Source organism: Tachyglossus aculeatus, chromosome 1, assembly GCF_015852505.1.
Source record: "Tachyglossus aculeatus isolate mTacAcu1 chromosome 1, mTacAcu1.pri, whole genome shotgun sequence".
Classification (NCBI taxonomy): domain Eukaryota; kingdom Metazoa; phylum Chordata; class Mammalia; order Monotremata; family Tachyglossidae; genus Tachyglossus; species Tachyglossus aculeatus.
Genome location: NC_052066.1, coordinates 15268732 through 15296054, shown reverse-complemented (window position 1 = coordinate 15296054; position 27323 = coordinate 15268732). Strand labels below are relative to the sequence as shown.

At 43.8% G+C, this 27323-nt stretch overlaps 1 protein-coding gene across 1 annotated transcript in view; it reads left to right on the top strand.

The window, feature by feature from the left end:
- Window positions 1-27323, top strand: part of CNTNAP5 (contactin associated protein family member 5) — a 919822-nt gene that overhangs the window by 572087 nt on the left and 320412 nt on the right. Inside the window, 3 exon segments of the mRNA XM_038741400.1 lie at window positions 12825-12831; window positions 12833-12856; window positions 12858-12933. Of these exon segments, the coding sequence (XP_038597328.1) occupies window positions 12825-12831; window positions 12833-12856; window positions 12858-12933 (107 nt within the window).

Genomic DNA, 27323 nt, shown 5'->3' with positions numbered 1-27323 from the left:
GTAAGCTCCTTGTGGGCAGGAAATGTCTACCAACTCTGTTTTTATTAGTAATAATAACAGTAATAATCATTGTGGTATTTGTTAAGTAGCTTACTATGTGCCAGGTCATTGTACTAAGCGCCGGGGGTGGATATAAGCAAACTGTGTTGTGACAAAGTCCCTGTCCTACTGGGGGCTCACAGTCTTAATCCTGTTTTACAGATGAGGTAACTGAGGCACAAAGGAAGTGAAGTTGACTTGCCCAAGGTCACAGAGCAGACAAGCTAGCTCTCTTCCTCCTTTCAAGGCCCTGCCGAGAGCTCACCTCCACCAGGAGGTCTTTCCCAGACTGAGCCCCTTCCTTCCTCTCCCCCTCGTCCCCCTCTCCATCCCCCCATCTTACCTCCTTCCCTTCCCCACAGCACCTGTATATATGTATATATGTTTGTACATATTTATTACTCTATTTATTTATTTTTACTTGTACATATCTATTCTATTTATTTTATTTTGTTAGTATGTTTGGTTTTGTTCTCTGTCTCCCCCTTTTAGACTGTGAGCCCACTGTTGGTTAGGGACTGTCTCTATATGTTGCCAATTTGCACTTCCCAAGCGCTTAATACAGTGCTCTGCACATAGTAAGCGCTCAATAAATACGATTGATGATGATGATGAAGTGGGCCGAGCTGGAATTAGAAACCTGGTCCTTTTTTCCATGTTCTCTTCACTAGACACAGTGTATCTCCCAAGTGCATAGTACAGTGCTCATCACATAGTGAGGACTTCAATAAATACCATGACTGATTAATTGTGTGGTTTAGTGAAACGTTTGAATCTTTGCTTCCTTCAGTATACTGGGTTAATGGAAGGAAGAGAAGCGTAATGATTAACAGCATTTTCATTAAACTGCAGTTAGATGTATGATATAAGCGCTTAGTACAGTGCCCTGCACACAGTAGTGCTCAAGATAATATGATTGAATGAATGAAAGAATTTTCAAAATTTTAAAATGCATATGGGCTGATGAGATTTTCACTTTTGATTTAAATTAAAACTGGCATATTTCAATGAGTCTAGGAAAAAGAATGTGAAACCTAACCAAAACTAAAAAGAGGCACAGTGAATTTTCAATATGTCATTCTTTCTTAGTCAAGGTCTCTTCATTCAATTGTATTTATTATTATTATTGTTATTATGGTATTTGTTAAAGCACTTATGAAGTGCCAAGCACTTTTGTACTAAGTGCAGGGGTAGAGAAAAGGGTAATCACATTTGTCCCACGTGGGGCTCACAGTCTTAATCCCCATTTTACAGAGATGAGGTAACTGAGGCACAGAGAAGTTAAGTGGACTTGCCCAGAGTCACGCAGCTGATAAGTGGTGGAGCTGGGATTAGAACCCGTGACCTCTGACTCCCAAGGCCGTGTCTCTTCTACATATATATATGTATATAGTAGCAGTATTGTTGGTTGTAGTTATAGCAGGAGAAGTAATATTAGTAGCCCACCAATTGATAGCATTTATAGCATTTATCGAGCAACTACTGGGTTGATGAGATGGAATGATCCAGATGGGATAGATAAACCATTGAATTAACATTCAATGAATGCTAATTTAGAGAAGCTAAATTAATTAATTAATTAAAATTAATTAATTCTCAATTTAGAGAAGCAGCGTGGCTCAGTGGAAAGAGCCCTGGGCATTGGAGTCAGAGGTCATGGGTTCAAACCCTGACTCCACCAATTGTCAGCTGTGTGACTTTGGGCAAGTCATTTAACTTCTCTGTGCCTCAGTTACCTCATCTGTAAAAAGGGGATTAAAACTGTGAGCCCCCCAATGGGACAACCTCATCACCTTGTAACCTTCCCAGCGCTTAGAACAGTTGCTTTGCACATAGTAAGCACTTAATAAATGCCATCATTAATTAACATGGTAGCAGTTTTAGATGAAGAGGAAAGGGTTGATTTTAGCAATGTTGTGAAGGTTGAAGGGGACAGGATTTAGAGATGGATTTATATTATTATATTATTATAGATGGCATTTATTAAGCGCTTACTTTCTGCAAAGGCACTGTTCTAAGCACTGGGGAGGTTACATGGGCGATCAGGTTGTCCCACGGGGGGCTCACAGTCTTAATCCCCATTTTACAGATGAGGGAACTGAGGCCCGCCCAGAGAAGTGAAGTGGACTTGCCCAAAGTCTCACAGCTGGCAAGGTTGCAGAGCCGGGATTTGAACCCATGACCTCTGACTCCAAAGCCCGGGCTCTTTTTCCACTGAGGCCACGCTATGTGGGTTGAATGAGAGAGAGGAGTCAAGGATAACGCCAAGGTTACGGGCTTGTGAGACAGGAAGGTTGAAGGGGACTGGATGAAGAGACCATCCCATCCAGAGCTTCCCAGAGTTCTTACATGTGTGAGGCCTCAGCCGTTGCCACGTAAATACCCCCATGGCTCCACATGCAGAGGGAATAATAATAATAATAATAATAATAATAATAATAAGTAATAATAATAATAATAATAAGTAAGTGGCATTTATTAAGCACTTACTATATGCAAAGCACTGTTCTAAGCACTGGGGTAGATACATGGTAATCGAGTTGTCCCAAGGTGGAACTCACAGACTTAATCCTTAAGGTTTATTATTGCACTGTTTTGTGAGGAAAGTATGGCGTGTTTTTTGGAAAACTGGGGGAGGAAGTTGCTATCCACACTGCGAGGATTGCTGGGGTGTTTATAGGAGAACTAATTGAAATTCAAGCCCTCTGATTCCAGTTGTTTAAGCACACTGGTTATAATTTCAGGAGCAAGATTATTATCTCCCACACAGTGTGAATGAAGAACATCATATCTTAGAGTCGAGTCTTCTTTCCCACTGCTTAGGCTGAGTTTTTATTTAGATGGCATTTATTAAGCGCGTAGGGTAAGTGCCAGAGCACTGTTCTAAGCGCTGTTTTCACCTGACTAGCTGCACATCGCATCGACTTAGGCGTATGGGGAGGAGGTCACCTGCTTATCTGAGAAGAAACACCGAGCAAAAAATACGAAATGTCATAATTGGAGGGGGATAATAATCTATTTCTGAAGAAAACTGGGGGCATGTGCATTTAATGCTTTATTCTTGGGATGCAGAGAAAGTTAATTTCCATCAGTTAGGGATATTCATCGAGTGCACACTGTAGGCAGACCCCTGTCCTAATTGTTTGGGAAAATTCGTGGGGCAATAGAGTTGGTAAATTTGTTCCCTGTCCACAGAACTTACAGACTTTTACTGTAGAGAAAAGAGGTAGCGCGGGCTCAGAGGACAGAGCACGGGCTTGGGAGTCAGAGGTCAGGGGTTCTAATCCTGGCTCTGCCAACTGTCAGCTGTGTGACTTTGGGGCAAGTCACTTATATCCTCTGTGCCTCAGTTTCCCTCATCTGGAAAAATGGGGGATTAAGACTGTGAGCCCCATGTGGTACAACCTGCTTACCTCGTATCCCCCCAGTGCTTAGAACAGTGCTTGACACATAGTAAGTGCTTAACAAATGCATTCATTATTATTATTATTATTTTACAGTGACAACTGCACATTGGGCCAAAATGAAATAGAACATCAGATGAGTGACTTGGGAGTCAGAATTCCAGATATCCCTTTTCCCTACACCATTTACGTTTGAACCATGTCACTCCCGTTCAATCAATTAATAGAATTTACTGAGATTTACTCTGTGCAGACCACTGTTTCTGGAAGAAGAGAAAGAGTACAATAGAGTTGGTGGACACAATTCCCACCCTTAAAAAATAGTCAATTGTGTTTATTGAGCGCTTCCTGTGTGCAGAGCACTGTATTAAGTGCTTTGGTGAGAGTACAATACAACAATATAACAGCTATAGGGTCCTTGTCCACAGTGAGAAACAGCATGACTCAGTGGGAAAGGAGCACGGGCTTGGGAGACAGAGGTCGTGGGTTCTAATCCCGGCCCTGCCACTTATCAGCTGTGTGACTTTGGGGCAGAGTCACTTAACTTCTCTGTGCCTCAGCTACCTCATCTGTGAAAATGGGATTAAGAGACTGTGAGCCCCATGTGGGGCAAACCTGCTTAACCTTGTATCTCCCCCAGTGCTTAAAGCAGTGCTTCACACATAGTAAGCACTTAACAAATGCCATCATTCGTGTAGTAAGCAACTTAACAAATACCAAAATTAGTTATTATTAGAGAGGGGAGACAGATATTAATATCAATAAATGAATGAATTACAGAGTATGTACATATGGGAGACAAGCATTGAAATAAGTACAGCCTCTGAGTGGGGGGAGGGATATGGGGGAGAAGAGAGATGAAGTACCCAAAGTATTTTAGAAAAAAAAGGAATCTGGCATTAGGGTGGAAAAATTGTGAAAGGGACTAGAGACAGGAGATTCAAAGGATATCATCATCATCAGTCATCAATTGTATTTATTGAGCGCTTACTGTGTGCAGAGCACTGTACTAAGCGCGTTGGGAAGTACAAGTTGGTAACATATAGAGACAGGTTGCCTACCCAGCAGTGGGCTCACAGTCGAAAAGGGGGAGGACAGAGAACAAAACCAAACATACTAACAAAATAAAATAAATAGAATAGATACGTACAAGTAAAATAAATAAATAGAGTAATAAATATGTACAAACATATAGGGGAGAGAAAGGAGTGGCAATAGTAGGGGAAGGGAGGGTGACCTTTGCTGCTATTATTGTTTTCCCAAACTCGTAGGGCAGTGACTGTCCTCCCAGAAGGACAGTCACTATATTATTGTAGTTAGGTTATTTAGAGCAGGGCCATGCAGATTTTCTGGGGGCTGATGGCCCTGGCTTCAACTTTTGAAATTTACCCTTGAGCATGGAGAGTAGGGCAGGCCTTGCAGCATTTTTAATTCATTTTGCAAAAAACTTCAACTTTTCTTAACCCCTCCAACACTTAAGAAAGCCATCCCATCCCTCCTCTCCCTGTCTCCAAGCCATCGATCTCTCCCCGACCCAAGTGGGCTGCCCTCCCCTGATCGTCCCTACGGTTGGAGTGTCCCAGCAAGATTTGGGGACCGATGGGCCGGGTGAAAGGGACTGATTGATTAGATCGTCAGTGTCTTGAACGACCTTTCTTGCTTTTTTGTCTCCACCATGTACAGACTGCTGCGAGCTATAGGAGGGGTTGTGGGGCAACCCTCATTGCAAAGGTCCGTGTGCGGTGGGTTTTCTCAGAAGATGTGGGTTCTAATACCTGGCTCTGCCCACTTGTCTGCTGTGTGACCTTGGGCAGAGCCACTTCACTTCTCTGTGCCTCAGTTACCTCATCTGTAAAAGGGGATTCAGACTGTAAGCCCCACTGGGACAGCTTGATTACATTGTGTCTACCTCAGTGCTTAAAAAGGTTATTGGCACATAGTAAGAGCTTAACAATACTCATCATCATTAATAATAATAATAATAATATAATGGCATTTATTAAGTGCTTACTATGTGCAAAGCACTGTTCTAAGCACTGGGGCATACAAGGTGATTCAGGTTTGTCCCACGTGGGGCTCACAGTCCTTAGATCCCATTTTACAGATGAGGGTAACTGAGGCACAGAGAAGTTAAGTGGGCTTGCCCAAGGCCCCACCACTGACAAGGTGGCGGAGCTGGATTCGAACCCATGACCTCTGACTCCAAAGCCCGGGCTCTTTCCATTGAGCCACTGCTGCTTCTCATTATTATTATTATGAGGGAATCCCACCGCCAAGCGCTCTCTATCACCATGGTAGTAGGGAGCAGAGCCCAGTCAACGGGGAAAAATAAGCCTCCTCTTCATAATCTTCAGTTGAGGTGTGGGCAACAGACGTTTATACTATGAGCCTAATTCTATTATTTATATCGATGCCGTGTCTACTTCGTTTTGTTTTGTTGTCTGTCCTCCCCCCTTCTAGACTGTGAGCCCATTGTTGGGTAGGGATTGTCTCATTTTGTTTGCCGAACTGTACTTTCCAAGCGCTTAGTACAGTGCTCTGCACACAGGAAGTGCTCAATAGATACAATTGAATGAATGAATATGAGCTCCCTGAAGGGAACAGATGGTGTGGGTGTCTAATTCCCACCTATGTATTCTTTTCCTGATCTTAGTACAGTGCTCTGCATACAGTAAACACTTAATAACCTCTGGATTGCAAGCTCATTAGTGGGCAGGGTAACTTGTCTACTAACTCTATATATTGTACTTTCCCAAGCTATTCAAACTGGTGCTCAGCACACAGTAGACACTCAAGAAATGAGTTTGATTAATTGGTTAAGTAGCATTACTATTAATATTACTACTACTTTTACTGCTGCTACTACTACTTACTACTAATAATATAATAATGATGGTATTTGTTAAGCAAATAGAGAAGAAGCGTGGCTCAGTGGAAGTGAGCATGGGGCTTTGGAGTCAGAGTCATGGGTTCAAATCCCAGCTCTGCCAATTGTCAGCTGTGTGACTTTGGGCAAGTCACTTAACTTCTCTGGGCCCTCAGTCCTCATCTGTAAAATGGGGATTAAGACTATGAGCCCCCCAGTGGGATAACCTGGTCACCTTGGAACCTCCCCAGCGCTTAGAACAGTGCTTTGCACATAGCGCTTAATAAATGCTATTATTATTATTAATAATAAGCACTTACTATGTGTCAAGCACTGTTTTAAGTAATAATAGATAATAATCATGTTGGTATTTGTTAAGCGCTTACTAGGTGCAAAAGCACTGTTCTAAGCACTGGGGTAGATACAAGGGTAATTCAGGTTGTCCCATGAGGGGGCTCAACAGTCTTCATCCCCATTTTACAGATGAGGGAACTGAGGCCCAGAGAAGTGAAGTGACTTGCCCAAAGTCCATACAGCTGACAAGGTGGCTGGAGCCGGGATTTGAACCCACAGCCTCTGACTCCAAAGCCTGTGCTCTTTCCACTGACCCACACTGCTTCCCCTTAAGTACTGGGGGTAGATTACAAGGGTACCCATGGTTGTACACAGTCTCTGTCCCACATGGGGCTCACTGTCTTAATCCCCATTTAACGAGATGAGGCAACTGAGGCCCAGAGAAGTGAACTACTTGCCTAAGGTTGGAACAGCAGACAAGTAATTCTGTTTGTTCTGATGACTTGAGACCTGTCCACTATGTTTTGTTTTGTTGTCTGTCTCCCCCTTCTAGACTGTGAGGCCCGTGTTGGGTAGGGACCGTCTCTAGATGTTGCCAACTTGTACTTCCCAAGCGCTTAGTACAGTGCTCTGCACACAGTAAGTGCTCAATAAATATGATTGAATTAATGAAAAGTGGTGAAGTCAGAATTCGAACCCAGGTTCTTCTAACTTCCAGGCCTGTGCTCTATCCATTAGGCCATGGTTGCTTCGCAGCCACCTTTCTTGCCACTGGCCAAACTGACTCATCCACAATCGGGGAGTTTTCTGGTGCAGGTAGAAGAAGAATTTTTCACCGCACCATAACTCCCAGTACGGGGCTCGTCAGAAACTCCCCACGGGGTGCAGGCAAGTCACCCCAAAGTCCCTAATGGTCATTTGGCAGTGTTTCAGACTGGGTGTCATAAATACCAGATGACATCAATCAATCAATCAATCAATCGTATTTACTGAGCGCTTACTGTGTGCACAGCACTGTACTAAGCCCTTGGGAAGTTGGCAACACATAGAGGACAGTCCCTACCCAACAGTGGGCTCACATACATGTAATATAGATTACATACGTATATGTAAAAATCAGCATGGCCTAGTGGATAGAGCACGGGCCTAGGAGTCCCCAAAGGACCTGGGTTCGAGATCCCAGCTCCACCACTTCATTCATTCGTTCAAGTCGTATTTGTTGAGCGCTTACTGTGTGCATAGCACTGTACTAAGCACTTGGGAGAGTTACAAGTTGGCAGACATATAGAGACGGTCCCTACCCACAGCGGCTCACAGTCCTAGAAGGGGGAGACAGACAACAAAACGTATTAACAGAAATAAAATAAATAGGAATAGAATATGTACAGAATAAAATAAATAGAGTAATAAATACGTACAAACATATATACGTATATACAGGTGCTGTGGGGAGGGGGAAGGAGGTAAGGTGGAGGGGGAATGGGGAGTGGAGAGGAGGGGGAGAGGAACTCCTTCCCCTGAGGTGGGCTCAGTTTGGGAGACCTCATGGGAGGAGGTTCATTCATTCATTCAATCATATTTATTTGAGGCACTTACTGTGTGCAGAGCACTGTACTAAGCGCTTGGGAAGCACAAGTTGGGCAACAGTATAGAGACGGTCTCTTCCCAACAGTGGGGCTCACAGTCTAAAGATGTGGGAGACAGAGAACAAAACAAAGACGTATATAACAAAATAAAATAAATAGAATAAATATGTACGAATAAAATAAAATAAATAAATAGAGTAATAGAATACATGACAAACATATATACAGTATATACTGGTACCGTGGGGAGGGGAAGGAGGTAAGGCGGGGGGGGGGGGGGAGGGGGAGGGCGAGGAGGGGGGAGAGCAAGGAGGGGTGGCTCAGTCTGAGAAGGCCTCCTGGAGTGAGGTTGAGCTCTTAGTAGTGGCTTTGAAGGGACACTTTGCTGTGGTGACCTTGGGCCAAGTCACTTCACTTCTCTGAGCGCACCGTTCCCTTATCTGTAGTATTGGCATTAAAGATTGTGGAGCCCCATGGTGGGAGCAGGGACTATCTCCAACCTGATTTGCTTTGTATCCACCCCAGTGCTTAGAACAGTGCCCTGATCCTCAGTATGTGGCTTAAGAAATACCACAATTATTTTGTTATTATTTGTACAGTGAGGTTTGGTTCACATGACTGAGCCCCTTCCTTCCTCTCCCCTTCGTCCCCCTCTCGCATCCCCCCAACTAACCTCCTTCCATTCCCCACAGCAACTGTATTATGTGTATATAGTTTTGTACATATTTATTACTCTATTTATTTATTTAGTTTATTTTACTTGTACATATCTATTCTATTTATTTTATCTTGTTAGTATGTTTGGTTTGTTCTCTGTCTCCACCGCTTCCCAGACTGGACTGTCTCTATATCAATCAATCAATCAATCAATCGTATTTATTGAGCGCTTACTGTGTGCAGAGCACTGTACTAAGCGCTTGGGAAGTACAAACTGGCAACATATAGAGACAGTCCCTACCCAACAGTGGGCTCACAGTCTAGAAGGTGGAGACAGAAAACAAAACCAAACAGATTAACAAAATCTGTTAATCTATATGTTGCCAACTTGTACTTCCCAAGCACTTAGTACAGTGCTCTGCACACAGTATGCACTCAATAAATATGATTGATTGATTGATTATGTCAGGCATGCTGCGGAGAAATATATGGTTTAATCATGTGAGATTTAAACTTTCCAACATGTTTGGAGTTCGTGTGTGTGTGTGTGTGTGTGTGTGTGTGTGTGAGAGAGAGAGAGAGAGAGAGAGAGAGAGAGAGAGAGAGAGAGAGAGAAAGAGAAAGAAAGAGAATGCATGAGCTTATCAGTTACCATGCATCTGAGCACCAATTCAGGTCAATTCTGGGCACAGTTTCAATTCATTTGGCTTCAGTGGAAAATGTAGATTTATCTGTTCTGTGTCCTACATTGAAAGAAAAAAAAAGCACTTTTTTTTTAATGGCACTTGTTAAACGCTTACTATGTGCCAGACACAGCACTAGGGCACTGTGATAGATTCAGAGCTTATCAGGTTGGACACAGTCTATGTCCCACAGGGGCCCTCAAAGTCTTAATACCCATTTCACAGATAGGGTTGACTGAGGTACAGATAAGTGAAGTGACTTGCCCAAGGTCACCCCAGGCAGACACGTTGGCAAAGCTGGATTAGAACCCAGGTCTTTCTTATTTCCCAGCTCTATCTACTAGGGCCATTCTGCATCACTTTTTAGAGACATTTGTAGAGAGGGAGTATAAGTGGGGTAGAGGGGTAGGAATCAACTCAACAGCATTTATTGAGGGCTAGACTATATGCAGAGCACTGTACTAAGTTTTTGGGAGAGTAGCAATAAACAGGAATTGCTAAGACATGATTCCTGCTTGAAAGGAGCTTGTAGTCTAGAAGGGTGGATGGGTAGGACAAGTCTGGGAAGGTTTCATGGAGAATGAAAGAAGCCTGTTTTTTATGTGGGGAAGGGACACGGTTGGTTGAGCTGTAGTGCAGCCTGGCCATAGAATCCAAAATATTGTGATATTTACATGGGCCTGGGAAATCAGAGGACCTTGGTTCTAATCCCGTCTCCATGGCCTAGTGGAAAAAAACACAAGCCTGGGGTTCAGAGCATCTGGGTCTTAATTCTGGCCCTCCCACTTATCTGCTCTCCCCCTTTTAGACTGTGAGCCCACTGTTGGGTAGGGACTGTCTCTATATGTTGCCAACTTGTACTTCCCAAGCGCTTAGTACGGTGCTCTGCACACAGTAAACGCTCAATAAATACGATTGATGATGATGATGATGCTGTACGGCCCCGGGCAACTCATTAAACTACTCTGTGCCTCAGTTCCCTAAACTGCAAAATGGAGATTCAATACCTATTCTCCCTCCTTCTTCGACTGTGAGCCGCATTTGGGACCCGATGATGTTGTATCTACTCTAGCGCTTAGTACAGTGCTTGGCACGTAGTAAGCACTTAACAAACATCACAATTATTATCATCATCATTATTATTATTATAATGGTGGTATTTGTTAAGTGCTTACTGTGTGCCAAGCACTGTCCTAAGCACTGGGGAGGTTACGAGGTGATCAGGTTGTCCCATGGGGGGCTCACAGTTTTAATTCCCATTTTACAGATGAGGTAACTGAGACACAGAGAAGTTAAGTGACTTGCCCGAAGTCACACAGCTGACAGTTGGTGGAGCCGGAATTTGAACCCATGACCTCTGACTCCAAAGCCCGGGCTCTTTCCACTGAGCACTCTGAGTCTCTGTGCCTCAGTTACCTCATTTATAATAATGAGAGCCCCATGTGGGACATAGATTGTTTCTAACCTGATTAGCTTGTATCTACCCCAGAGTTTAACACAGTGCCTGGCATTTAGCAAATGCCATATAAAATAAAACTTTAATAATAACATGGGTAATAGAATTGAACAGGTTTATTTAACATATTGCATGAAAATATAAAATAAAACTTTAAAAATAACATGAGTAATAGAATTGAACAAGTTTATTTAACATATTGCATGAAAGTTACCTTTTTGGAGATGCCACTATCATCATAGTTTAAATTATTTGTGCTATAGAGGAAAGCATCAGTGGAAAGGCTGCTTCTCTAGCTCTTTGATCTCAGAATGGATTCTTTGAGCATTCGCAACTGCTAAGAGACTTGAATCAATCTCTGTCTGGAATGGAGTATGTTTGAGTTTCTGTTCCAGAGGGGGAAAAGAAAAAAAACCTTTAATTTGGAAATCTGAACTCTTTCCCTCTCCCTCTGAGTTCATTGGTACAAGCACTTGCGTTGTTTGATTCTGATCACAAGATAAATTTAAGTATTTTCCTAGAAAATGATTTCTCTTAGAATTTGGACAGGACTGGAGAGATTGTGGCTTCCTTATGAGCTGTAATTTATTTTATTGTGTCTCTCCCTCTAGACTATAAGGTTTTTGGGGGAGGGGTACATGTCTACCCCACTCTATTCTCCTGTACTCTTCCAAACACTAAATACAGTGCTCTGCACACAGTAAACACCATTGACTGCTTGATTGCAAGGCCCAAAGTCACCATAGGGCTGTTTCTTTTGCATGAACTCCCACTGAGACATTAGGATAATAAGAAAGTGTCCTGGCAGCAAATGTGAACTACAGAATGACGTGTGATCAGGGTTTTAATTTGTGTAATGATGTATTTGAATATGCTCACTACCATTCTTTGTGAATTTGAAAGCAATTGCTCATCCCATTTTGCCAGAGGATGTCAAACCGAAATGTTTTTAGCCCTAAGCCCTGTTAAATTTAGTCGAGGCATTAACGCGACCTAGTGACCTTTTGAATCATTAAGTTGCTCTCAGTGTAATGTAACAGGACCGTAACTAGCCATTCATGTTTTCAAGTATCTGATTTTCGATTTGGAATTGTCCTTTTCAAATGAGGGTTTTGGGGGATTTTTTTGACTGATGTTGCCAGACTTGTACTTCCCAAGCGTTTAGTACAGTGGCTCTGCACACAGTATGAGCGCTCAATAAATACGATTGATTGATTGATTGATTAAGATTAAATCATCTTTTTTTTCTGCACTCCCTAAATTCTTCAAAAGGAAATAATGTATGGATATCTGATAGCTAGTTTTCTCATTCCCTCCCCTTCCTCCCTTCTTCCTTTCTTATCTGTTCCTCTTCTTCTCATTCGTGCTAGCCCTCTCTCTGTTTCATCACCCTCCCTCCTTCTTCTATCTCTGTTTTCATCCCCCCTCTCTCTCGTTCCCTCACAGTCGCGTCTCGGTTCCCTCTTTCTCTTTCTCATTCACTCCTTTTCCGTCATTCTTTGTTTCTCTCTCATTCCATCGCACACTCCCACCACCGTCTGATTAAATGTGGAATGCAATTAGAATTTTCCCTATCTCCTTCTACTTTACAAACTGGTTCCTGAGATAATGAATTGGCTTCTTCTCCTCTCGGGCGCTGAATGTTAGCATACGCACAAACCACGACAGGAGAGTCTCAATTTTAAGTTGACGCTGGTCTTTCGGGGCTGTGTCCTGTGGGAGGGGTGGCAGGGGGAATCAGTATTTTGGGCTTTTAGAAAACTTCTCTATATTTCTCTCTCTCGTTTTCTGAGGAGGAATGCCTGAAATGAATGTGATTGTTTTGTTCAATCGAATTAGGTGCTTGACCGAACTACTGTGAACACGAAGGAGACGTGCACTCAATCTTGCTCTGCTTTTTACTGCAACTGTAGCCAGACGGCTTACGTGGGAGCCACATGCCACAACTGTAAGTAGAAACCCATTTTATAAATGCATTCAGGAAATAGGGTCGCCTGGTAGAGAATGTCAGGCGTGAGGGGAGTACAAAGAGAACCGCCAAGGATCACCTGTTATTAACAAGAGCAATAGACTGCCCTCAGACAAGCCTGAATAGGGGTCACCTAGCAGGTTTAATACAGAAAAATATTCAATTACCCAGTGCCGTTCAACGCGCAACTTTTTCTCGACATTTAAATGGCACGTGCTAAAATATCTTGACATGTTTAAATTTGCTATTCAACTGAAATTTTTATGAGATTAAAGCATGGGAAGGGCGACTGCGGAGGCTTCACGTGTTTCCATTGAGAAGGTCTACTTGTAGGACTTGTAGTAAGTTGAGGAGTAGTTATTAAGTACTTACGGTGTGCAGAGCACTGTACTAAGTACTGGGAAGGCATATGCAAGTGGAGCCTAGACATGAACCCTGGTCCTTGAGGGCCTCAGAGTTAAACGTACATATTTCCTGCTCCGTAATTGTTTCTTCGGTTTTCTCTGAGTACTTAATAATAAGTAGAGAAGCAGAGAAACAGCATGGCTCAGTGGAAAGAGCCCGGGCTTTGGAGTCAGAGGTCATGGGTTCGAATCCCGGCTCCACCACATGTCTGCTGTGTGACCTTGGGCAAGTCACTTCACTTCTCTGGGCCTCAGCGACCTCATCTGTAAAATGGGGATTATGACTGTGAGCCCCACGTGGGACAACCTGATTACCTTGTATCCCCCTATGTGCTTTGCACATAGTAAGCGCTTAACAAATGTCATTATTATTATTATTTATTATTATTAATAATAATGATTATATTTATTATGTGCTTACTATGTGCCAAGCAGTGTTCTAAGCCCTGGGGTAGATGCAGGGTAATCAGGTTGTCCCAAGTGAGGCTCAGACTTTTAATCCCCATTTTACAGATGAGGTAACTGAGGCCCAGTGAAGTGAAGTGACTCGCCCAAGGACACAGCAGTACCTGTAGTTGGTACTTGTATGATTTTAGAGTATATTTCCAAATCCAAGGACATTTGGAGAACATTTTTCCCAAGGCCAGAGAGAAGCAGCATGGCTCAGTGGAAAGAGCCCGGGCTTTGGAGTCAGAGGGCATGGGTTCAAATCCCAACTCTGCCAGTTGTCAGCTGTGTGACTTTGGGCAAGTCACTTAACTTCTCTGACCTCATCTGTAAAATGGGGATTAAGACTGTGAGCCCCACGTGGGACAACCTGATCACCTTGTATCCTCCCCAGCGCTTAGAACAGTGCTTTGCACATAGTAAGCGCTTAATAAATGCCATTATTATTATTAACCAAGAGGAGAGCTCAGTTGATCCAAGAGTATAACCGCATTCCAGAAATTGTGTTTATGATGACTGAAGTGCTAGCACTGTGAATATCTCATTTTATCCTCATAGCATTCCTTTAAAGACATTCCAAGTTCCTCGAGGGCAGTGTCTCATGTCTTGTACTCACCCAAACAATTAGTAGAGTGCTCTGCACATAGTAAGTGATCAGTAAATACCAAATGCTTTGGTAGGTGTTATAAAAAATAGAATTATAGATACCCATCAAAACAAGTAAACAGGCATTAATATAAATAAATAGAATTATCGATATGTACATAATATCCACAAGTGCTGGGGGGCGGGAAGAGAGGGATAGAGCAAAGGGGAGTGAGTTAGGGAGATGCAGAGGGGAGGGGGAAACTGAGGAAAAGGGGGGCTTAGTCAGGGAAGGCCTCCTGGAGGAGTTGAGCCTTCAGTAGGGGCTTTGAAGGGGGGAAAGTGTGATGTTCCCGGTTTGCTGGTATTTCAAATTCTGAGCCACCTCTCTGCAACAGTCAGCCTTCCTGGAAATAAGGCCTTTTCTTACGGGACCCCACCTGTCCCAGTTCTCTGTTCCTTACGTGTGACCCATCCATCATGCTAAGAATACACACTTACCAAATAAAAATAAAATAAAAATAATTAAGTTTAGAATCGATTGGGTTTGGGTACTGATTTTAAAGGAACACTGTCACACTGGATGAGTCCAAAATTGACCAAATTGTTCCTTTAGAATCAATTTGGATGGACCCTTCAGTCACTACAAGTGTGGGCTACAACACTCTTTTCATTTGGACCAGTTACCTGGAAACCACCCTAAGGGCACAGATTTCTTTTTGGTTGTCAGAGACCACCCTGGACCTTTCAAATGTCAACCAGTCCTGTTGCCACACATGTTTTCATTTCACAGTTGAATTCGGTGTGATGGAAAAATGAAGAAACATTCTTCCCAAAACATACAGGCCTGGGAGTTAGAGGACCTGAGTTCTAATTCGGCCTCTACCATTTGCTTATTGTGTGCTGGTGTAGTACTTTACTTCTCTGAACCTCAGTTTCCTCATCTGTAAAATGTGGAGGAGATACGTGTTCTCCTCCTATCTAGTCTGTGAGCTCCATGAGGGAGAGGGACTATCTTCCGCAGTGCTTAGGGCAGTGCTTTGGCACAAAGAATACCTGTCTACATGTTTTGTTTTGTTGTCTGTCTCCCCCTTCTATACTGTGAGCCCATTGTTGGGTAGGGACCATCTCTATATGCTGCCGACTTGTACTTTCCAAGAGTTTAGTACAGTGCTCTGCACTGTTCATTTGTTCATTCAATCGTATTTATTGAGCGCTTACTGTGTGCAGAGCACTGTACTAAGCACTTGGGAAGTACAAGTTGGCAACATATAGAGACAGTTCCTACCCAACAGCGGGCTTACAGTCTAGAAGGGGGAGACAGACAACAAAACAAAACGTATTAACAAAATAAAATGATAAATAAATAGAGTAATAAATATGTACAAACGTATATACATATATACAGGTGCTGTGGGGAGGGGAAGGAGGTAAGGCGGGGGGGATGGGGATGGGGAGGGAGGGGGAGAGGAAGGAGGGGGCACTGTACTAAGTGCTCAATAAATACGATTGAATGAACATAGAAAAAGCTTTACAAATATCACAATTATTATTATTATCATTATTAACAGTCTGAGTGTAGAAAGCATTAGCATCCTTCTTGTTTCACAAGCCTGTAACCTTGGCATTATCCTTGACTCCCATCTCTCATTCAACCCACATATTTAATCCATCACTAAATCCTGCTCCTTCAACCTTCACAGCATCGTTAAAATCCACCCTTTCCTCTCCATATGAACTGCTACCATGTTAATCGGAGCACTTATCCTATCCTACCTTGATTACTCTAACAACCTCCTTTCTGACCTCCCAGACTTCTGTCTCTCCCCACTCCAGTCCTAACCTTGCTCTGTTGCCCAGATCACTTTTCTCCAAAACTATTCAGGCCATATTTCCCCACTCCTCATAATAATAATAATAACAATAATAACAATTATGGTATTTGTTAAGCACTTACTATGTTGTCAGGCACTGTACTAAGCACTGAAGTGGATACAAGTAAATCAGGTTGGACACAGTACCTGTCATTCATTCATTCATTCATTCGGTTGTATTTATTGAGCGGTTACTGTGTGCAGAGCACTGTACTAAGTGCTTGGGAAGTATAAATCAGCAACATATAGAGATAGTCCCTACCCAACAACAGGCTCACAGTCTAGAAGGGGGAGACAGACAACAAAACCAAACATATAGACAGGTGTCAAAATCGTCAGAACCAATAGAATTAAAGCTATATGCACATCATTTACACAATAAATAGAGTAGTAAGTACGTACGAGTAATATAAATAGAGTAATAAATCTGTACAAATATATACAAGTGCTGTGGGGAGGGGAAGGAGGTAGGGCAGAGGTGGGGATGGGGAGGAGAGGAAAAAGGGGGCTCAGTCTGGGAAGGTCTCCTAGAGGAGGTGAGCTCTCAGGAGGGCTTTGAAGGGAGGAAGAGAGCTAGCTTGGCAGATGTGTGGAGGGAGGGCATTCCAGGTCAGGGGGAGGACGTGGGCCAGGGGTCGACGTTGGGACAGGCGAGAACGAGGCCCAGTGAGGAGGTTAGCAGCAGAGGAGTGGAGGGTGCGGGCTAGGCTGGAGAAGGAAAGAGGGGAGGTGAGGTAGGAAGGGGCGAGGGGATGAAGAGCCTTGAAGTCGAGAGTGAGGAGTTTTTGCTTGATTCGTATGTTGACAGGCAGCCACTGGAGATTTTTGAGGAGGGGAGTAACATGCCCAGAGCGTTTCTGCACAAAGATGATCCAGGCAGCCGAGTGAAGTATAGACTGAAGTGGGGAGAGACAGGAGGATGGGAGATCAGAGAGGAGGCTGATGCAGTAATCCAGTCGGGATAGGATAAGAGAGTGAACCAGCAAGGTAGCGGTTTGGATGGAGAGGAAAGGGAGGATCTTGGTGATGTTCTGGAGGTGAGACTGGCGATTTTGATGATGGATTGGACATGAGGAGTGAATGAGAAAGCGGAGTCGAGGATGCCACCAAGGCTGCGGGCTTGTGAGACGGGAAGGATGGTAGTGCCGTCTACAATGATGGGATAGTCAGGGAGAGGGGAGGGTTTGGGAGGGAAGATAAGGAGTTCAGTCTTGGACATAGATAAGGAGTCCCAAATGGGGCTCACATTCTTAATCCCCATTTTACAGATGAGAGAACTGAACCACAGAGAAGAGAAGTGACTCACCCAAGGTCACACATCAGACAAGTGGTGGAGCTGGGACTAGAACCCATGTCCTCTGATTCCCAAGCCCGTGCTCCTGCTACTAAACCACACTGCTTCTCATCCACCTCCGCATCAAAGGCCTCCATCCCCTTGCCCCCCATACCTCACCTCACTACTCTCCTGTTCCAACCCAGTCCACACACTTCACTCCTCTATTGCCAACCTTCTCATTGTACCTCAGTCTCGTCTAAGCCCTCCTTTCCTCTTCTCCCTCTCTCTTCTTTGTCACCCTGATTTGCTCCCTTTATTCATCCCCTCTTCCCAGCCCCATGGCAATTATGTCCAGATCTGTAATTTACTTATTTATATTAACATTTCTCTCCCCCTTTAGACTGTAACCTTGATGTGGGCAGGGAGTGTATCTATTATATTGTTATATTGTACTCTCCCAAGTGCTTAGTATAGTGCTGTGCACATGATAAGTGCTCAATAAATAAGATTGACCAAATGACTAAAGCAGTCAGTGAAGCCAAGTTGGCAATGATATTAAGTCCTCCTGGAAACTGAGTGGTCTGCTCATACAACAGCCCAAATGGTACACAATGGAGGCTTGAATTTGGAGCAGAATAAATCTCTGGTTAAGCTCAAGTAGCAAGCTGAGAGCATGCCTTTGGTTACAGACACTCATAAACCAGGCTAAAGAGTTTTTAGACTTGTTTAACTGACATATCACAAGTGGGATGAATTTTTCTGCGCTATTTGTCAAGCACTTACTATGTGCTAGAGTAGATATAAGATGAGAAGCAGCATGGCCTAGAGGCAAGACCACAGGCTGGGAGTCAGAGGACCTGGATTCTAACTCCAGCTCTGCCACTTGGGCAAGTTACTTAACTACTCTGTGCCTCAGTTACCACATCTGTGCAATGGGAATTAATAGTAATAATTGTGGTATTTCTTAAGCTCTTACTGTGTGCCAGGCACTGTACTAAGCGCTGGGGTGGAGACAAGCAAATCAGTTTGGACACAGTCTCTGTCCCTCATTTGGCTCCCTGACTCAATCCCCATTTTACAGATGAGGTAACTGGGGCATAGAGGAGTGAAGTGACTTGCCCAAGGTCATACAGCAGACAAGGGGCAGAGCCAGTTTTAGAACCCACAATCTTCTAATTCCCAGAATTGTGCTCTATCCACTATGCCATGCTGCTTCTCTGACTATAAGACTCATATGGGACATGAATTGTGTCCAACCTGATTAGCTTGTGTATACCCCAGTGCTTAGTACAGTGCCTGGCACATAGTAAGCAGTAAGAAACACCACTTAAAAAAAAAGTTGATTAGGTTGTGACAGAGTCACTGTCCTCCATGGGGCTCACAGTCTTACAGTGCCTGGCACGTAGTAAGCGCTTAACAAATATCATAAATAATTCCCACTTTATAGATGAGGTAACTAAGGAACAGAGAAGTTAAGTGAGTTCCCTCAGGTTGTACAGCAGACAAGTGGCATAGTTGGGAGAATAAATCCCAGGTCCTCTGACTCCCAAACCTGTGCTCTTTCTGATAAGCCCTGATACTTCTCGTGCTCCTACTGTGACCTTCTAGACTGTGAGCCTGCTGTTGGGTAGGGACCGTCTCTATACGTTGCCAACTTATACTTCCCAAGCGCTTAGTACAGTGCTCTGCACACAGTAAGCACTCAATAAATATGATTGAATAAGTGAATCTGGTTGTCATGACTAACCTCGTAATGTTGAAGATTTGATTATATAGCCTAGCCCTAAGAGGGCAGAGACTGTGACTCTTAACTCTCTGTTGAAAATTCCAAACTGAAAAAGTCATTAGCTCCTTGAAGACAGGGATCATGTCTCCTAATTCTGTTGTACCTTTCCAAGAGCTTGAAGAAGTGCTCTGCACAGAATATCTGCACACTAAATATGATGGATAGACTGATTTCTTGCATTTTCTCCTGCCTTCAGGATTCCTCTACTTGGATTTCCTATTTATATTTCAAACTTAATATGTCCAGAACAGAACACTAAAACCCTGTCCTCCCCATGACATTCCCATCACTGTAGACAGTACCACCATCCTCCTTGCACCATCACACCCCATCCAAGCCCGTAACTTTAGGATTATCCTTGACTCATCACTCACATTCAATCCACGTGGGACAACCTGATCAGCCTGTATCCTCCCCAGAGCTTAGAACAGTGCTTTGCACATAGTAAGTGCTTAACAAATGCCAATTATTATTATTATTAGTCTGTCACCCAATTCTCTTGGTTCAATCTTCACAACATCCCTAAAATATACTCTTTCCTTGCCATCCAAACCTCTACCATGCATTAATTCATGCATTAATCCAAGCACTAATCCTGCCCCGTCTTGATTACTGCAGCGTGGCTCAATGGAAAGAACCCGGGCTTGGGAGTCAGAGGTCATGGATTCAAATTTCGGCTCCACCGATTGTCAGCTGTGTGACCTTGGGCGAGTCACTTAACTTCTCTGTGCCTCAGTTCCCTCATCTGTAAAATGGGGATTAAGACTGTGAACCCCACGTGAGGCAACCGGATCACCTTGTATCCTCTCCAGTGCTTAGAACAGTGCTTTGCACATAGTAAGCACTTAACAAATGCCATTATTCTTATTATCAACCTCCTTGTTGACCTCCCTGCCTCCTGTCACTCTTCACTTCAGTCCATAAATCACTCTGCTGCCCAGTTCATTTCCCGACAAAAGCATTCAGTCCATGTTTCCCAACTCCTCAAGTACCTCCAGTGGTTGCCCATCCACCTCCATAGCAAACAAAAACTCCTTACTGTCGGTTTTAAAGCAGTCTCTCAATCACCATTCCCCCTGCTATTTCATCCGTCTTGTTGCTCACATCCTGCCTCTGGTCCAAAACTCTCTCCCTCTTCATATCTGACAGACAATCTGTCTCCCCACCTTCAAAGCCTTATTAAAAGCATATCTTATCCAAGAGGGCTTTCCTGACTAAGCCCTCATTTCCACTTCTCCCACTCCCTTCTGTGTCATCCTTGCACTTAGATTTACATCCTTTGCTTGCTCCTTCTTCAGTCCCACCGCACTTATGTACGTGCCAGTAATTATTTAGAGAAGTAGTGTGGCTTAGTGGAAAGAACATGGGCTTAGGAGTTAGGTTGTGGGCTCTAATCCTGGCTCCGCCACCTGCCAGCTGTGTGACGTTGGGAAGCCACTTCACTTGCCCGTACCTCAGTTGCCTCATCTATAAAATGGGAATTCATCCTGTGAGCCCCATGTGGGATAACCTGATTACCTTGTATGAACCCCAGCGCTTAAAACAGTGCTTGGGACATAGGAAGTGCTTAACAAATACCATCATTATTGTCATCATCATTGTTGTTATTCATTTACAATAATATCTGTTTCCCTCTGAAGACTTTAAGTTTGTAGTGGGCAGGGAATGTGTCTTCCAACTCTGTCACATTGGGCTCTCCCAAGTGTTTCGTACAGTGCTGTGCAAGCAGTAAACTCTCAGTTAATTTGAGTGATTGATAAAAGGTCAAGTTCACTACCATAATCAAATGTTTTTCATGGTCCATTGTCATCCCTCTGGACTGTAAGCGCATTGTGCGCAGGGAATATGTCTATTGATGGTTATATTGTTGTTATTCAAGCACTTAGTAGTAAGTGCTCAATAAATACGATTGAATGAATGGACAATTGATGGCCTGGGGAGATACTTAATCTTTCCAAAGTGAGGCAGTCTTAATGTGTAGTGAATACATCTGCTTGTCAGCCCCGTCAGCCCCTCTCATGCCTTCTCCTCTCACCTGACATGTGAACAATGGATTTTGACTCATTTTTCAGTAGAGAAGGAGGATGTCAGCTTCTTTCCTCTCCTCCTATCTTTCCCTGCCTGACATAATGCCTCTTCTGTCAGCCCGTCAATAGCTTGGTATTGATTGGAACCACCATCCATTCCCTAGCTACCCAACTCTAGAGTAATCATGAGACTAGTGATCCTGCTATTTGAACAGTGAGGCCACGCTATCTTAACTGTGTCACCACTTGGAATTTCTGTGACCTGGAAATTGGTTTAGGAGCCAAAGACATTTTCCCAGGAAGCAACACTCTTGGCCAGTGAGAGTATTTGAGGCAGTTGGTTATAGTAGTCAGCGCAAAAGAAATTGGAAACCGAATATTATATTGCCGAGGCCTGGGCAATCTTTTGTGTCCCATTAAGTGAGCTGTTAGGGTGATGGTCATTCAGTCAATCAACTGTATAGATTGAGTGACCACCTTAACTCAGAACACTCTAACTGCTTTATGGAGTTAGGAAGTGAAAGGCAGTCTTAGCTCTGAAGCAATATAAAGTTTACTGAAAGAGGCTGTTCAAAGAGATAAATACCCAAATGGCAGAAACATATTCTTAACCAGGATAATAATAATAATGATGATGGCATTTGTTAAGCATTTACTATGTGCAAAGCACTGTTCTAAGCACTGGGGCAGATACAAGGTGATCAGGTTGTCCCACGTGGGGCTCACGGTCTTCATCCCCATTTTACAGATGAAGTAACTAGGCTCAGAGAAGTGAAGTGACTTGCCCAAGGTCACACAGCAGACATATGGCAGAGTCAGGATTCGAACCCATGACCTCTGAACTCCCAAGCCTGGGCTCTTTCCACTGAGCCACGCTGCTAATAAGTAAGCTTTCTAGCTAAAGGGGTGGTTTGACCTAGGACGTAGTGAGAAGTGAGGGGTTCAATACGGGATAAGAGAGCCAAGGCTGAGAAGTTGATTTTGATGTGGGGAATTTGGGAAGCACAGGAGAGTTTTGGGAGGATGAGCAGCATAAGTAAAATGGTGCTTAAGCAGTTCACGTGGGAGGGATTGAACAGAAATCAACAGTAATGTGAGAAAAAAAAAAAAAAAACCAGAGGTAGCTGTCCAGGTGTCTGACCTGGTTTTTCAGTTGTCTGATTCTTCCACTGATTTTGCTCTTCATCATCATCAATCAGTCAATCATCATCGTCATCATCATCATCATCAATCGTATTTATTTATTTTGCTCTTGGGGTTAGAAGCTTCTCACCAGAATCTGCTCTGCTTTGGGGAGTATTATAACTACAGTTGATCCATCCCCAAATGCCTTTGTGGTCACTTTACTTACCAAGCCTAGACCTCGAGCTTTGTTCTGTTTGCCAAAGAACTAAACTGGCCATGATTGCTAGACTGAGCTGGGTCAGGTTCACACTTTTGCAAGTGGTTCTGGGCAACTAAAAACTCTCTACGAAGATCCTGAAACTGGGACTATCTTGGGTAAAATGGTAAGCCCCATTCTGTGATAATAACGGTAATAATAATGGGAACAGTGCCCAGCACTTAGAACAGTGCTTTGTACATAGTAAGTGCTTAATATATGCTTAATAAATAATAAATATTATTCTTATTGTTAAGCACTTACAGTGCCAGGCACTGTACTGAGCACTGGGGTGGAAACAAGCAAATTGGGTTTATAATGGCATTTATTAAGCACTTACTATGTGCAAAGCACGGTTCTAAGCACTGGGGGGATACAAGGTGATCAGGTTGTCCCACGGGGGGCTCACAGTCTTCATCCCCATTTTACAGATGAGGTAACTGAGGCACAGAGAAGTGAAGTGACTTGCCCAAAGTCACACAGCTGGCAATTGGCAGAGCCGGGGTTTGAACCCCTCACCTCTGACTCCAAAGCCCATGCTCTTTTCCACTGAGCCACACTGCTTCTCTAGCAGGGATACAGTCCCTGTCCCACATGGGGCCCACTGTCTCAATCCCCATTTTACTATCAGGTGTCTCATAATCAATCAATCAATCAATCGTATTTATTGAGCGCTTACTGTGTGCATAGCACTGTACTAAGAGCTTGGGAAGTACAAGTTAGCAACATATAACATCATAACATTCTCCCCTACTCCTTTACAGACCCTTCCTCCTCCTGCCCCATCTTTAACTCTCTGATCTTTTCCAGCAGTATCTCAAAAGGAGATCTCCCACCTCTTCCCAAAACCTACCCCACAACCTGCACTTCTATCCCTTCACACTATATCAAAACACTAGCCCCCTCCATTCATTAATTCAATCGTATTTATTGAGCGCTTACCGTGTGCAGAGCACTGTACTAAGTGCTTGGGAAGTACAAGTTGGAAACATATAGAGATGGTCCCTACCCAGCAGCGGGCTCACAGTCTAAAAGGGGGAGACAGACAATAAAACAAAACATATTAACAAAATAAAATAAATAGAATAGTAAATATGTACAAGTAAAATAGAGTAATAAATCTGTACAAACATATATACAGGTGCTGTGGGGAGGGGAAGGAGGTAGGGTGGGGGGGATGGGCAGGGGGAAGAAGGGGAGAGGAAGGAGGGGCTCAGTGTTGGAAGGCCTCCTGGAGGAGGTGAACTCTCAATAGGGCTTTGAAGGGAGGAAGAGAGCTAGCTTGGTGGATGTGCGGAGGGAGGGCATTCCAGGCCAGGGGGAGGATGTGGGCCGGGGGTCGACGGTGGGACAGGTGAGAACGAGGCATAGTGAGGAGGTTAGCGGCAGAGGAGCGGAGGGTGTGGGCTGGGCTGGAGAAGGAAAGAAGAGAGGTGAGGTAGGAGGGAGCGAGAGGATGGGCAGCCTTGAAGCCCAGGGTGAGGAGTTTTTGCCTGCTGCGTAGGTTGATCAGTAGCCACTGGAAATTTTTGAGGAGGGGCGTAACATGCCCAGAGCGTTTCTGGACAAAGACGATCCGGGCAGCAGCGTGAAGTATGGATTGAAGTGGAGAGAGACAGGAGGATGGGAGATCAGAGAGGAGGCTGATGCAGTAATCCAGTCAGGATAGGATGAGAGATTGAATGAGCAGGGTAGCGGTTTGGATGGAGAGGAAAGGGCAGATCTTGGTGATGTTGCGGAGGTGAGACCGGCAGGTTTTGGTGACGAGGTTTTGGACGTGAGGGGTGAGTGAGAGAGCAGAGTTGAGGATGACACCAAGGTTGCGGGCTTGTGAAATGGGAAGGATGGTATCTGACCGACATCTTCAACTGCTCAGTTTCCAATGGCTTCTTCCCCATTGCTGTCAAACATACTCATACATGCCCATCTTAAAAAAACAAAAAAAGCCCTCCCTTGACCTCAAAGCTCCTTCCAATTATTGCCACATTTCCCTCTTACCATTCCTCTCTAAACTCCTTTAGCAGGTTGTCTTTACCCGCTGCCTCCACTTCCTCCCCTCACATTCTCTCCTTGATCTCCTCCCATTTGACTTCCACCCCCTTCACTCCCCCGAAAGTGCCCTCTCTAAGGTCAATCAATCAATGGAATTTATTCAGGAGAAGCAGCGTGGCTCAGTGAAAAGAGGGCTTTAGAGTCAGAGGTCATGGGTTCAAATCCCTGCTCTGACAATCGTCAGCTGTGTGACTTTGGGCAAGTCACTTCACTTCTCTGGGCCTCAGTGACCTCATCTGTACAATAGGTATTAAGACTGTGAGCCCCCCGTGGGACAACTTCATCACCTTGTAACATCCCCAGCGCTTAGAGCCGTGCTTTGCACATAGTAAGCACTCAATAAATGTCATCATTATTATGATTATTATTATCATTCAGAGCTTTCTGTGGGCAGAGCACTGTACACTTGGGAGAGTACAGTACAGCAGAGTTTTTAGACACATTTCCTGCCCATAATGAACTTACAGTCTAGTGAGGGAGATAGAAAATATCAATGAATAATTTATAATAGAAAATTTATAAATATCAAAAGTCTTCAGCGACGCCCTTCTTTCCAAATCCAATTGCCTCTACTCCATCTTAACCTTCTTCAACCTCTCTGTTGCCTTCAACACTTTGAATCACCCCTTCTCTGAAAACACTAACTGTGGGTTCTCTGACACTCTCATCTCTTAGTTCTCCTCCTATTTCCCTGGCCACTCATTCTCACCCTCTTGTGTGGGCTCCCTCCCCCTCTACCTCTCCACCTCTTAACTCTGTAAATCCCTCAAGGCTTAGTTCTGGATTCAGTTCCACTCTTCGTTTACAACCATTACCTTGGAGAATTTATTTCCTCCCATGGTTTTAACTACCATTTCTATGTGAATGATTCCCAAGTCTACCTCCAGCCCTGTTTTCTCTCCTTCTTCGCAGTCTTGTGTTTCCTTCTGTCTTCAGAATGCCTGTCCTTGGATGTCCAACCAACACTTCAAATTTAACAGATGTGAAAAAGGAATTCCTAATCTTCCCACCCAAACCCCGCCCTCCCCGTCTTTCCCATTACTATAGATGGTACTGCTATCCTCCCGGTCTCACAAGCCCATTACCTTGACATTATCCTAGACTCATCTCTCTCATTCAATCCACACATTCAATCTGTCACCAAATCCTGTTGGTTCTGTCTTCAAAACATCACTAAAAATCACTCTTTGCTCTCCATGAAAACTGTTATTGTGTTGATCCAAGCACTTATCCTATCCCACCTTGACTACTGCATCAGATTTCTTGCCAACCTCCCTGACTCTTTCATATCCCCACTCTATTCCATTCTTCACTTCTCTGTGTGGTTCATTTTTCTAAAAAAAATGAAAAATAAAAAATAAAAAAATTTCAGTCCAGAGCTCCAGAAGTTGCCCATCCACTTCTGCATCAAACAAAAACTCCATACCACAGGCCTGATAGCAATCAATCAACTCACCCCCTCTATATTACCTCACTGATTTCCTGCTACTACCCAGTCATACTCCTTGCCTTCCAAGGCCAACTTATTCACCATGCCTAGCCCATGTTGCCAACTTGTACTTCCCAAGTGCTTAGTACAGTGCTCTGCACACAGTAAGCGCTCAATAAATACGATTGATTGACTGATTGACTGATCTGGCTTGGAACTTCCACTTCCTCCATTTACTCATTTTGTTGTCTGCCTCCCCACTTCAAGACTTTAAGCCAGTTGTGGGCAGGGATTATCTCTATTGCTGAATTGTACTCTTCCAAGCACTTAGTACAGTGCTCTGCACACGGTAAGCGCTCAATATATATGATTGAATGAATGAATGAATATAACAATAGTAATAATGGTATTTGTTAAGCACTTACTATGTGCAAAGCACTGTTCTAAGTGCTGGGGAGGTTACAAGGTGATCAGGTTGTCCCAGGGGGGCTCCCCATTTTACAGATGAGGTGACTGAGGCACAGAGAAGTGTACTTCCCAAGCACTTAGTACAGTGCTGTACACACAGTAAGTGCTCAATAAATATGATTGAATGAATGAATGAACTTGCCCTAAGTCACACAGCTGACAGTTAGCGGAGACGGGATTTGAACCCATGACCTCTGACCTCTTTTCCACTGAGCCACGCTGCTTTTATATATATTTGTATATATATATATACAAATCACCACACTCTCCCCACCTTCATAGACCTTTTTATTTTATATTTTGTAATGGTAAAAAATATATTTTTTAAGCACTTACTATGTGTCAAGCGCTGTTCTAAGCCCTGCGGTAGCTACAAGTCAATCAGGTAGGACACAGTCCCTGTCCAGCATTGAGCTCACTGTTCAAGTAGGAGGGTAAACAGGAATTTAATCCCCATTTTACAGATGAGGCAACTGAGGCACTGAGAAGTTCAGTGACTTGCCCAAGGTCACACAGCAGGAATTTGGGTAGAGCCAGGTTGAACACCCAGTTCCTCTGACTCCCGGCCCACGCTCTTTCTACTGAAACATGCTGCTTCTCCTATTTTAATAAAGCCTTATTAAAATCACATTTCCAAGAT